Source organism: Calidris pugnax, unplaced genomic scaffold (assembly GCF_001431845.1).
Source record: "Calidris pugnax isolate Ruff unplaced genomic scaffold, ASM143184v1 scaffold8, whole genome shotgun sequence".
Classification (NCBI taxonomy): Eukaryota; Metazoa; Chordata; class Aves; order Charadriiformes; family Scolopacidae; genus Calidris; species Calidris pugnax.
In genome coordinates, this window is record NW_015090830.1 from 7,795,492 (window position 1) to 7,809,466 (window position 13,975).

General features: G+C 36.0%; 1 protein-coding gene across 6 annotated transcripts in view; it reads right to left on the minus strand.

The window, feature by feature from the left end:
* Positions 1-2,776: 2,776 nt before the first annotated feature.
* The window catches only part of LOC106887512 (cadherin-12), a 564,874-nt gene continuing 553,675 nt past the window's right edge, over positions 2,777-13,975 (minus strand). For all 6 annotated transcript variants that reach the window (XM_014941084.1, XM_014941088.1, XM_014941086.1 and 3 more), the window contains 3 exons: positions 13,333-13,450; positions 8,174-8,425; positions 2,777-5,517 (listed from right to left, as the gene is read on the minus strand). In XM_014941084.1, the coding sequence (XP_014796570.1) occupies positions 5,018-5,517; positions 8,174-8,425; positions 13,333-13,450 (870 nt within the window). In that variant the 3' untranslated portion in view covers positions 2,777-5,017. The remainder of the gene's footprint in view (positions 5,518-8,173; positions 8,426-13,332; positions 13,451-13,975) is intronic.

The following is a 13,975-nucleotide window of genomic DNA, read 5'->3' on the forward strand; positions in this document are numbered from 1 at the left end:
AATTGTATAGATTGTTATCCTGTTCTTCCATATTGCCATTGAGTTTACTAGAGGTTAGGAGCCTCAGTATGTAGGATGGTTTTAGCATAAATCACAGAATAGCTGAGATTGGAAGACACTTATGTAGATCATATAGTCCAACCTCCCTGCTCACATCAGGGTCAGTTAGAGCAGGTTGCTCAGTATACAGCTGGGTTTTAAATACCTCCGTGGATGGATACATCAAAAGCTCTGTGAGCAACATGATTCAATGCTTGACCATTCTGACAGTAAAGAAGCTTTTTTTCTTTCTTATGTTTTAATGGAATTTCCTGCATTTAAATTTGTGTCCATTGCCTCTTGTCACTGGTCACCACTAAGAAAAGTCTGGCTCCATCTTCTTTACATCCATCCACCAGGCATTTCTACACATTGATAAGATCCTCCTGAGGCCTGAGAAGTACTTTGACTGGGATTAGAGCAATGAAAGTGAGTTAGAAAAAGAAATAAATCTGAGGATTTTAGTTGCAAACTAAAGTTGAATATAGAAAGTTTATCAATTACATAAATGGAATATTAAGAAACACCAGAAAACAGGAACTTAGTTTTGCTCAAAATAGCAACTGTTGCCGCATTCTGAAAACTTATCTGGTTCTTCATTTAAATAAGAAGAGAAAGGGAGTCGGGTTATTATAGTTTTGCCATTAAGAGAAGGTTGTGAAAGGGTGTTATATAAACTTTGATTTTCATTCGCACTTAAATGTCACTTCAGTAGGGTTATTATTAAGGGTCATTTCATTATTTGTTTTCATGAAGCTCAAAAATATTTCTATGCACACAGGATGTGAATGTCTATGTTAATAATAATAAAACTAAAAAAAAAACAAACCTGCAAAGAATTTACAACCCCAAATCTCAGTAAGTACAATCCAGTCATTAATGTCATATGAAATGCCTGTAACACAGTGGATTATTATATTTTCTTCCTGTATTCATTTAGTAGACATCTGTTATTTCATAGCAACATAGTCTTAAGAACTCTTTCACGACGATAGCTGAGGTAAATATATAATGAAATAATAGTAATAAATCTGCAGAACCCCATATTTTACTAGTGTGAAGGATCAGTTGTGTTTATGTGGATATGGACAACTTATTCTTAAGGCAAGAATATTTGTCAGTAATCTGTTGAGTCCTTTATTGCTCTTTGCTCCATGATGAACTCTGCTTCCATACCCTAGAGTAAATCCTCACTAACTGTGATTTTATTTTGAACAGCAAAATTTAGAGAAAATGTGGAAAACAAGTAAAAATCATGGAAGTATAAAATTTTCAAACACCTCTTCGTGCAAGAGACATCATCATCTACTGTGAGTACTTTCCAAATTCTTCCTATCTGACTGACAATATTGCAAATCTGCATGTCAAGAAAAACAGCCTTTTCAGATTTGTGTGGTAGCATTCTTAAATTCAAATATTAGCAATCTTTGGTGTTCTGACACCTCAGAAAAATTGTCTGAACTTTCCTACGTAGTAGCATTTTCAGCTTTTTTGGGAAGGCAGAGAAGACTTTTTCCTTCTTCCCTGAAATTCCTTTCAAATGTTCTTTTTATAATTTGTCTTCAGTTCTGTATGTCTACAATGTAGGCTTATCAGCAAGATTTCCTTAGAAACTTCCCTTCTTAGCTGAATACTTGACATTTAGACTTTCATTTTGGCAGCACTACTCCATGTCATAACTATTTAATTTAAAACCTCGATTTGTTTGTGCCAGTGAAGTGTCTCAATACCTTCGTATAAATTAGGCATTTTACTGAACGTCTTGTGATTTGCAAGGGAGAGCACTACTGAAATATTTAAGATGATACTAGATGTTTGTGCACCAAATGTTTTTGAAATTTACGTTTCAAAATTTAAACAGAAGTATTTATCTCAATTCTATCCCTTCTGTACCTTTTAAGAATTATCTTACCTTCGTGTAACTCTGACAGAATTGGAGGTTTATGGCTCTTTCCACAGTTGAAAGAAAGACAGACTGCTTTAACATCTTGATTGTGCAAGGGTTTGTAGAGGTTTTTTTTAAGATATAGTGCTTGAAAACTGAAGTTGTTATCTGAAACAATTTAAAAATGCACTGAGCTTCCTTAATCCCATTGACTTCATGTCATCTGAGATGCCTAGACATATATTAAATCTTGTAAACGTCATATTTAACTTTTAAAAAATAAGGTGTAAAAAAACCTGACAGGAATCTTTTAGGAAAAAGAGAGAGAGAACATGGAAATAAACACAAATTTCCTGGATTCCAGGTTATGCATAAATGAAAAGCAATTTGTTTCCTTAGTTCTATACAGATGTTTGCAAAAATGCCCCTGTTAAAACTGTTTGATCACCTTTTCCAAAAAAATCTGAAAATATTTTAATTACGATTTTATAGGACAATTGCACTACTAATTACATACCATTTTTATTTTAACTCTTCCTGGAGGTTTATTAATTATGTGATAGAAACATCTCAGTTACAAACCTCTTAAATGTCAAAAATATGCATTTGATATTCAATTTGGTATTAATTTGACATACAACTCACTCTCAAATATAGACTGTGTGTAGCAGCATGTTTAAGACCACATTTTCTGTCTACCCATTTTGGAAGTCAAGCTCCCACACAGAATGTTCTGCTTATAGCAAATGCCAATCTGTTTGAGAGACCTCCTGTCCACCCAGTATCCACTACAAATACAGCTCTCCCAGGCAGGAGCGAGCATGCTATGTGATGGCAAAAAGGCAAACACTGTTCTCATTTAAGTTCATTTTACAAAATACATGTAAAGGAGTAATACAGTTATTAAGAGGAGAGTTTGGCTACAGGGTTTCCCATCTGTAACTGAGCAGTGTCAGAGGTTTATTTTAGCTGCGGCAGCAGAGTAGGAGGAATTGCTGTACATATATTACATTAGGAAGCATGGCTCAGTAACTCCACAGTGGGAATTTTGTATGACTCAAACCTGTGTTGTAACCAGTAGCAAATATATATATATATATATATATATTCAGAGCTCTGTTTAGGCCGACTCTGCAGTTTCAAGTTGCCTTTGCTATGCTGTCAAGATCTGCAAAAATTAAAACCATCACCTTCCACACAAAAATGGCTATACTGTCAAATGGGTCCTGCCACTCCTGTCCTGTGAGAATAGACCTTTCGTTGGCTTAGTTTGTCTTCTGAGGAACACAGGATGCCTTTGCTAATAATGAAAACAACCACAAACTTCTCTTGCTACCATACACTCTGTCTCTTCCTGGGCACTCTGCTGGTAGAAGCTATGCCAACCATGGTTGTAATGCAGCCTTGTCCAATTGTACCAGATGATCCAAAACTTATTTCAACTATATACCTTTTAAAGTCTCATTGGGACATTAATTTATACAACTTTGGAATGCCTTTACATTTTCCCAACAGAGTGAAAGGAACCGTGTATGTTAATATCAGACCTGTGGGCTAACTATATCCGATAGTTGTTAATTCTTTATTGAATTACAAATTACAGTGAATTACAAAAAGTGAGCTGTATACCTGAGGTGAATAAAGACTTCTGGTTCATGAGAGACTTAGGCTGACCTTGCCAGTGCCATTAATCATGAGTAGAGCTCAAGCAGATTGCATAGCACTGCAGAGATTTTAGAAAGTGAATATAAGAATATATGCCCTTTGGGGGCCATAAACCAGTGTCTTACAAAATGTCTATGCTTTAGGTAATCAGAAGAAGTCAGGTGGAATAGTTCTACCAAAGATCTTCCATGACATAATGCCATGCACATATCTGTACTTGTTACCTGCAAAGCTACATTTATGCATGGGGATGTACACAAAGTGTGGACAAACATACTTTTTTATATTTTTATTCTGCCTCTGTTAATATTTTGGCAAGAACAAAATTAATAAGGTTTCCATCCTCAAAAGGCTTTCTGAAATGCTTGATGTGGGTCTGACAGTGAAGTACAATGATATGCTGAACTGCAGCAGATGGCCAGTTGAAAAATAACTCTCTACAGTATGTATGCCTATAGTACCTACAGCGTAACAATCTAATTGCAAACAAAAGTGATGTGGAGTTCTTTACACACACTTCTTTAGTGATACTTACAAAGGAAAAAAAAGTTTTGATACTAAAAATACAATAAAACTCTTAAAAAACCCTCTCCCTTCCATGTTCTAATAAGAGTCTCATTTTAAAAGAAGAGGGGGAGCAAAGGGACATTTTCTTCACATAAAGAAGTAGCTGCTTTAATCTTTTTATTGTTTTGGAAAACTGACTATTATAAATACTCATTGATGATTGCTAAGATCTCCTTTTTAATTTGGGCTTTATATCTTCAGAGTGAGCAACAGAATTCTAAATTTAAATTTTCAGTGAAATTTTGGAAGAAGAAATGTGACATTTTGACATGTTTTCTTCTTTCAAAAAAACCAAACATAACCCCCAAACACAACGTACACCTACCCACCCCCACCCCATCCCCTTTAGTTTTAATCATTAGATACACTCCAGGAAATGATCTCTGTTTTTGTTCCAAAAGAAGTCAGCGTGTTGCTATTGCTTCTTGTCTTAAAGTTCTTGTCCAATTTACCATTCCGTTTTGCAACACCATCACAGCAGACTCTTTCCCACTTAAATGATAAAAGTTTCAATAGGCACTTCAGTGGAATTACGAAAAAGCTACCACTCTTCCACCATGATGCCAGAAAGCTATCTTCTTTCTAAGTCAGGTCAGTGAACTGCACCTTGTAGGCCTGAGCTTGTCTCGGTGTAATTCCAGAGTAACAAAATAACAACAACCAAAAACTGTGTATATTACAGGATTTATCTTTCCTTCGTAGATCAAACCAAAACTGACAGTATGATAAATGTAGTAACTTGCTGGAAACAGATGCTGTCTTTTATAATCAAAGGAATCCTGTCCTATTATAAAGCTTAGGTTTATCTTTTAAATTCGTTGTTGGATTACTTTTCATCTTGTGTCACTGTTATAGTTGTACTTAAGTGACTTTGTCAGGGTTATAACTTTCTTCTTCTCCAAACATGTCTGCCAAGATCTTAAAGCGAGGTCCCCAGTCACTCAGATAGTCATAATCCTGGTCTGCCTCTGTAGTGAGGGAGTCTATAGAGCTGAGAGACTCTGCCACAGATCCATTTCCTTCATAAGCATAGGTTGCCAAGGAGTCATAAGGGGGAGCAGTTGGATCTACATCATTTTCCTGCAGCCTTTGATTAATGAAATCTCTTATGTCTGTGTTATCTTCCACTGGTGGTCTCTGCCGTGGGAAACGCAAGCTGTCGGGTTTTATGTCCCTGCGCATTTTGTTATCTTCTATCACTTTGGGATTCCTCAGGGCACCTATGTCGAAAGCCTGGGTGTCCTCTTCTCCACCTCCTTCATCATCATAATGGATAACATTATCTCTGATGTCTTCTTTAGAGGTCATCAGGGTGTCCTTTTTCTTCTGCCTCCGTAGTGCTACATAGAGCACCACAATGACTGTAACGAGAGGAAACTGAAGTTAAGACATGCACAGGAATAATTTGGTAGACTGATGATAGATCATTATACCTTCCTTTGAAAGCTGCGAGCAATCAAAGGGACTTTTTTCCTTAGAAGATATGCTCCTACTATTCTTTTAAAAATAGCAATGCTCTAGCCAATGAAAAGCCATTTGCTGTTTGATGTATGTGTCTAACTTCTTAGTACTTGCTGTACAACGGAAGGAAGTAACAAATTATTGTGAACAAATAGAATTGGACAAGACTTCAGTTTTTAGTTCAGAGAGACGAAGACAAGGGATTCTTCTTAAAAATGTCTTCCATTGCACACTAGAGAAAAATGCCCAAATTTCCACCTTGCAAAGAAAAAAATCCCACCACACACTATTAAAAAAAAGAAAAAAAAATGGGAAATGGGCCAGTAGAAACCCCATGAAGTTCAACAAAGGGAAATGCCAAGTCCAGTACGTGGAGAGGAATAATCACATACTGTAGATTCTGTTGGCTGACTGGCCAGAAAGCAGCTTGATAGAGAAGGACCTAGGGTGCTGGTGGACAACAAGTTCACCATGAGCCAGCAATGTGCCCTTGTAGCATAAAAGGCCAACAGCATTTGGGGCAGCATTAGGAAGAGTGCTGTCAGCAGGATTAGAGAGCTGATCATTCCCCTCTGATCACCCCAGGTCAGACACACAGAGTTGTGGGTCCAGTTCTTGGCTCCACAGTATGAGACATACAACAAATTCCTGCAATGAGTCCAGTGTAGAGCCACAAAGATGATCAGGGGATTGGGAGATCTGCTATATGAGGAGAGGCTGAGAGAGCTGGGACTGCTTAGCCTGAAGAAGAAAAGTCTTAGAGGGGTCTTATTAAAGTGTAGAAATACCTGATGGATGGACGCAAAGAAGATGGAGCCAAAATTTTCTTAGTGGTGACCACTGACAGGACAAGAGGCAATGGACACAAATTTAAAGGCAGGAAGTTCCATTAAAATGCAAGAAAAAAGCTTCTTTACTGTCAGAATGGTCAAGCATTGAATCATGTTGCTCAGAGAGCTTTTGATGTATCCATCCAATGAGATATTTAAAACCCAACTGTATACTGAGCAACCTGCTCTAACTGACCCTGCTGTAAGCAGGGAGGTTGGACTAAATGATCTTCAGAGGCGCCTTCCAGCTGTGATATTGTGATTTTGTATGATATAAAATGTTGCAAACTTGGTTTTATTCCAAGTGGCAAGTGGTTGGGTTTTTTTCAATAGTTTGTCTTTGGAGATATATTCTATTGAATGTAAAACCTCCTTGCAGTAAACTGGACTTTTGCTATTTTTAATTCCCTAACTGCATTTTGTAGCAATGACAGTGTTCTAAGTGCTGTTGTTGAAGTAACACAATAATGAATACAAGAGTTGTAATGATTATAAATTCATGGGCAGGTTTGTGTGGCCTAAACCAACTCCTGATACTGGTAATATGCTGACTGCCTTTTTTGTAGAGATGAGTTTGATGAGAATTGCTTCAACTATAATTTTAATGGCTCTGTGTCAGGCCAGGTTCACAGCAAGAAATGAAAATCCAAAAGCAGTTTTAAAATTGATCGATGGAATAGTAAGGAGAAAGTCTGGATATAAGATAAATGCCATTCTCTTAGGTTATACACAGCACTGGAGATCTCATTATTTATACATTAGTTTTTTCTACATAATATTGCCAGGCTGATTGGGATGAAGGGAGTTATTAAAGGACCAAAATCTCTTTTCCAAACATAATCTCAGTAATTCAGTCTGGTGTTCTATGCAAAGTGGGAATTAAAATATCTTCATTAGTTTTGTAGATGCCAAGAGCATCGAGCAGCAGCAGATCTGGTAAGGAGTTCTATGACATAATTAATTTTCATTGAATATGCCAGGTTTTTTGAAATAAAAATTGTATTTATTTCAACAAACCATGAGGGAAACATAAACAAATTTCTGTTGGAGGCCTCCATGATCACCTAGCAAATCTGGGGGAAATTCAAACTTTGGTTATTTCTGCTTCCCCCAGATACTCTTGCATTGTAAATGAGCTCTGTATCACACATTCCATTGTTACACAGGGCAGAAAGTCTGACTGTTACCTCCTGCTACTCAGAAGCTATTTATGTAACCCTGAGCCTGCAGTAATTTCCCTAACTGATAAATTACTGCATTCTCCAAATGTAAAGAGATATTCATATATTATATTCTGTGTCTACAGCTATTTTTGCCTATGCATTAGACCTACATAAGGAGAAGTGTGAGATCTAGAAATCCCACTTGTAGCAAGAAGAGGCATAGGCCTCATAATCTGTAAGAATTAATTTTCAAAAATTAATTTCCAAAAATACTTCAAGAAAAGTATTTAAATGAAACTGTTTCAGAGAAAGATATATGGTTTGGATTCCATTGAAACCGGTTCTCTACACGCAATAATAAATATGTGGGTGTTAGCAGATTCACAGCCATGGCCAGTGCTTTGGAATGCTTTTCTAGAAACATAGAAGCTTAAGAGTTCTCATAAATGCTACAGAGTTTCGATGACTTTTGTTAAACTATAGATGAAGCAAATAACAACACAAATTAATCCAGAGGTGAATAATCAGAGTAACAGACTTCAGGTGGTTTCATGAGCACTAACCTAGAAGTATAACGATGCACAACAGGATTGCAATCAGCGCTCCTGTGCTGAGCCCGACTGGTAAGAAGATTGCTTCCACGTTGCAGGACAGGATGGTACCATCAGAGTCACATCTGCAAACACGGATAGTCATTGTGTTGGTGCTGCTCTGGACAGGGTAACTGCTGTCTTCTATTACTACTGGAAGAAAGTACAGCTCCTGCTGCCTTCTGCTGTAACCATTTCTCCTGGTTTCAATCCCAGCTGTGTTGTCTGTAAAACATGACGCAGGCATTACAGGATTTTTATTGCATATTTCAACTCACCGTTGTAGTTCGTATCACTTTTAGTAACCACCAGCTATTCCATTTTTGAAACTCAGTGAATGCACTTTATGTAATTGCCTTGCTTTATCATTACAGAAGGTATTGTATTCTGACTGGGACAGCTATTTTTTTGCAGAGCATTAAATAATATTCAATCTCTTGTAAACTTGTTAGCTTGACAGCTAGAAAGAAGACATAAATAATAATTAGAAATAGCATTGCAGATATTAGATTAGGAAAGCTTTTCAGTTTTTCTTTTCTCCTCATCTCCTTATATTCCAAGCCTGTGGTCCAAAGGACTTTGATTGCACATGGATTTAGAATCAAATCTCTATTAATTAATTTCCCTTTGACACTGAAAGTAATATACCTAAGCAAAATGCAAAACCCATTCAACTTTCCTGCCCCATTAACAATGAGTACAGAAATGAACCAAATACTTTATAATCAGTACATTTTCCATCAATTAGTCATGAATGTGTTCAGAACTCCTAGAAACTACGCTTTTTCATGTCTTCCCAGTAGGTATTCAGCTATCACTGCTTTTCTTGAATCAGAATAGCAAGGAAATGATGTGCAGATAAAAAGAATTACATTGAAAGCAAAACCAAAATGAAATTAAGAGGGAATTAGTTGGCTGATAGACCTGAATCAAAGTAGCCTGCAGCAGTCACCTTTTTTGCCATCTCACCTATGTGCTTCATTGTATCTTTGGAAGAATTCCCTTGCCGTCTATGTAGTGACTTTTACCCCTTCTTGGAGTTTTGTCACTGGGTAGAAGGATTAAGGGCTCTGAATTAAGCACTCAAATACTTGTTTGCAATTCTGATTAAGGACAATAAGAATGAACCCTAAATAGATATCAGATATGTTATGATCAGACACCATTGAGTCCGAAATCAGATATGTTATGATCAGACACCATTGAGAAAGCTCTTGACTGACAAATGGTTATTTCAGAAGTCCCCTTTTTATCAAAATCAAACCTGGCACACAGACATGTCAAGTTCAATTACATGTAGTTTTGAAAAAAAAAAAATGTCTCAAAATAGTTTGGATCAAAGCAACTTCCACATTCAGCTTGTTCTTTTTATGATTAATGATCTGCACTGTATTAAGAATTTTAGATCTAATCCAGCTTAACCTTATTTCTATTTCTACTTCTATTAATAGAATTATTTCTATTCTTTTTTTTTTTCTTCTAATTGCAATGTTGAAGATCATTTTAATACACGTTACGATACAACCAAATGACTTTCCATTCTCCTTTTAGAAGGATCAAACAGATCAAGCTCTTAAGTCTTTGACTGTGAACAATTTTTTGCTCTTCTACAACCTCTTTCAATTGTTCGGGGTCCTTTTGAAAGCAGGGACCTAGGCATGTGTTTGAACTCTAGATGGAGCAGCCTGGAGTTGCAGTCTGAAGCTGAGACTTTCTGGTTCTTCAGTCTCCTGGCAATAAATTTATTTTCAGGATGTGTGTGAGAGTCTGGAGAGAAGGCAAATTCTCTCTCTTACAGGAGCAACCCCGTGTGCTCAGCAGGGAAGAGGCCTCCAGGGAGCAGGGTGAGGCCAGGAAAGTGGCAAGAGGAAGGTTCAGCTGGGGGCACTCAGCTCTGCCAGGGACTCACTGCTGCTCACAGCTGATGGATTGCTCTCAGCACTGCTGAAGGCATTGTTTAGAAACAAAACATTTCCCTCTATTTATATTTATAGAGATTCCAAACGGCAACCTTGAGCTTCTGTCTCACTTCTGTCCTCATGAAGTTACATTCAGAGGAAGCAAGGAATCTGGAAAAGTTTATTCTCTTGGGTGCACTATGAACATATTACACCTGCTGTCATATCACACCACCCGTAATTTTTAGATGTATATACTAGCACTGGTTATTTCACTTCTTGATGCATTTAAAAATGTTAAACCACCTTTACTTATAAAAGTGTTAATTGTAACACAGTGAAGAAGATTGTTTCCTCCAAAAAAATTCAAAATTTCCTTCACGAAGTACCTGCCTCTACTAACAGAATTGCTAACTCAAAAGATAATGGCATTTATGTTTTTAAAAGGCTTCTGTAGTGAAAGTAAGGTTGTGTTGTTATATATCTAAATTGTGCACAGAGCAGACCTTCCATCTTTTTGGCAAACAAAAGGCAGAAGATATTGAAAATATTATACAGACTTTCTGTTTGGACAGATTTTTCTAAAAGCTCTGCAAAATCATCAAAATGAAAGTCTTTTATGGTTGGAAAATATTCCACAAAAGCTTATGTTTCAATAAACAATACACTTCTTTCTTCTTTTTCAGAAAGTGGCAATAAATGCTTTTAAGAGTGTGTATATACATAAATACACACACAGACATTTATGCATGAAAAATATTGTGTCCTGGTGCTTTATAATTCAATTATTTATGGGAATATTGCAATTTTTTTATACAGTAGAGAATGTTTGTTAGCAGACTACTGAGATCCAAAGTCATCTTGGTGTGTCAACACTACTGGTTCCAATGGAGAAATTTAATTATCTAATAATATTTGAGCAATTTCCTCACCACATCACTTAGCTTAGTTTATATGCTAAGCTAAGCAAACTTCAGTAAAAAATGATACAGTTCATTAAGTTTAATTACTGTGTAGCCTTTTTAAGGTTAAAGATTCTTTTGAGGAATTAAGTACGTTAAAATAACCTGAAAAGAACTGGAAGACTTATATTTAAAACAATAGTTTGCAATTATTTGAAAAAAATAAATCTTGGTGACATTAAAGGATATCTTAGTAAATGGACAGAAAGAAATAAAGTTCTTAGAGAAATCTTGACCAAAAGAGCAAAGGTATTTAGAAACACCCAGTATTTGTGTTGTAAGACTACATAATTATGAGATACTGCCCATATGTTCCTTCAAATGTGTTGAAATGTGAAAAGATGAAAGTAATTCACGTAAAATACGAGGAAGCTCTGAAGAAGTATATTTTCTTTCTTCTGTTAAGATACAGAGAACATGTTCTCTTTCCTTTTTAATTAAAATCATTAGCAAAGTTCATCATGCTGAGCTTTCCAAGGAAATACCACTACCAGCTAAGTAAAGAACAGAAAATAACAGAAACTACAGAACAGCATTAAGGGGAAGCAAACTTCAGCATTATCCAAAATTTTAAGTCCATTGGGACACAGATATAAAGCATTTCAATCTTGCTTGGTATAAGTACAATTAGATACTGAAATATCACAACATTTTAAAATACTAGTAGTTGTTAAAACCAAACTGTTTAGACTAAGCACTTCTGGAGAAGATCCAAGAACATAAAGTAAGGGGACTTGAATCCATTGTATGGTTGTCCTTCATATTCATTGAGCTGTCCGTCTCAAGAAAACTATGTGAATAGCCTCTGATAAAATGCTGATTTACATATTTTGGGTTTCATAAGTTACTATTATTATGGTTTCATTATATACTGTATTTACAAATTGTTAAGTGAAATTCTTTGCTCATCTGTAAAATGCTTTTAGCTATCTATGACATACTAAGACAAACGTCACTTAAAGTTTAGGAATAGACCATTTTTGTCTTGTCATTTCACAGAGAAGCTATATAAAAAGAGTAAATAAGCACAGGTTATTTTTCTGCTATTTCTTCCTGAACTTCCTCAATGGTAAATGTCTTCATTACCAATAGCTGTGCTTATTTTGTTGCCTTTAATTTTGCATCACCTACGATTGACAAAAGTGTATGGCTTACAGAATAACGTGAGTCACATACGTAAATGGTTTTTTAAAAGACTAAATAAGTAGCCTCTGCAATTTTTTTTCATTTTGTGTATTATTGATTTCTCGCCCTTTTTAGGGTTTGGGTTACTTAGTTCTCAACAAAGAAACCTTTACATCCTACTCAGTATTGTCTCAAATTTAAATTAAAAATAATAATGAATATAATTAATATTTTTTCAAAAAATTACAATTATATACTTTTCCTTAAAAGTAATACTTACAATCTTCATAGTTAAATAGGTAAAGAAATGTTACTGAACTTTATTGGATGGCTTTAGGTGGTTTTTTTTTGCAGAGTAATATAAACCCCTTTTTATGAAAAGCTTATCATATTGCAGTTCTTTGAGGATCATCAAATAGCTGGTAAGCTCATTGTTAAATTTTTTTTTTTGCATTTAAAGAAATCAGTGGTGACAATTTACTGCAGTTTATTATGATGTTTTAGCTGTGTCCTTCACAAGACTACATGTCTGAAGATATTTACGATAGAAAGAAAGATAATTTTTTCATCTTGGGTTGTTCTTTGCCATTTATCAAAAGCATTCAAGCGAAAAAAAAAAAAGATGATCAGCTATGACAAAGATTGGGGGAGGGGAGGGGGGATATTATATAAATCCAAACATTATTGATTGTTGTGGGATTTTATCCTGCAGCAGCACTGTCCATATTTAGAAGTGATTCTTCTGCAGGACTATGCATCCTCCAGAAAGCACAGTATCTGGAGAAGAGTTAGCAAAGTAGCAGTATTTAAGCAAGGCAGCGCTAGTGCCTTGTTTAAAGGTACACCTGCATGGGCAGATGACTTCTTCCTGAGATACTGTATGATAAAAGGAAGTAAATAAAACAGGTAACAGTGTTTTTGAAGGCCTGTAGGGAAATCTCAGCCATTGGTGTTCTGAAATTTCTGCCCCTAAAAATGAGAAGAGCTGAAAGACCTGAATTTATATTAACATATGTTCTAGATAGTTTAACAATTAGAAATATCAAGTAAAAAAGTCTGTAGATACGACTGTAATAAAAAGTAATCATACTTGTCATTATAATCCCAGCCTGCTGCTCTGAAAGAAAGATATGGGTAAGCAACTTACTTCTGTAGTCATGGACTGTGAAATTTGGTTTGTTGGAAGCCTCAGCTGACAGTCTGAAGGAAAACCTTTGCCCAGCTGGTGACAAATCTTTGTCTGCTGCAGTGACGATCTGTATCACCTGAAACCAGAGTAAGATTAATTCTGAAGTCAGTTTGTTCTTCTAAAAGAAACAGTTTTGTAGAAGTGCAAAGTGAACAGCAAATGAAACAACAGAAGTGAATTCCTGCTGGATTATTCTCATTTCCCTAATGTACTGCACAGTGAAGGCAAGAAGTCTGAACAGTAGAGCCTCCAGAGGACTCATGATGATTTAGAAGGTCTCACTTTGACATATCTGAATAAATAAAAAATATTTACCTTACATTCATAGCAGAAGTATTTAATATCTGTTTTTTTGTATCAAAATACTAGTGGTTGTTTTCAGCTGAATGATTACTTAAAAACCGCTTTTATCTGCTACTGCTGCTATCACTGTTAGGACTGGTACGTGTTGGACCAATACTTTACAAACCTGCACCTAATCTTACAGCTTGAAATGAAGTAGAGAGGGTTGAAAGGTCTGCAGCATCTAGGTGTCAAGGAACTTCTGGGTCCCAAAGTCCTACTACGAGACTTCAGGTAAGCACAGTGCAGTTAAAATGTT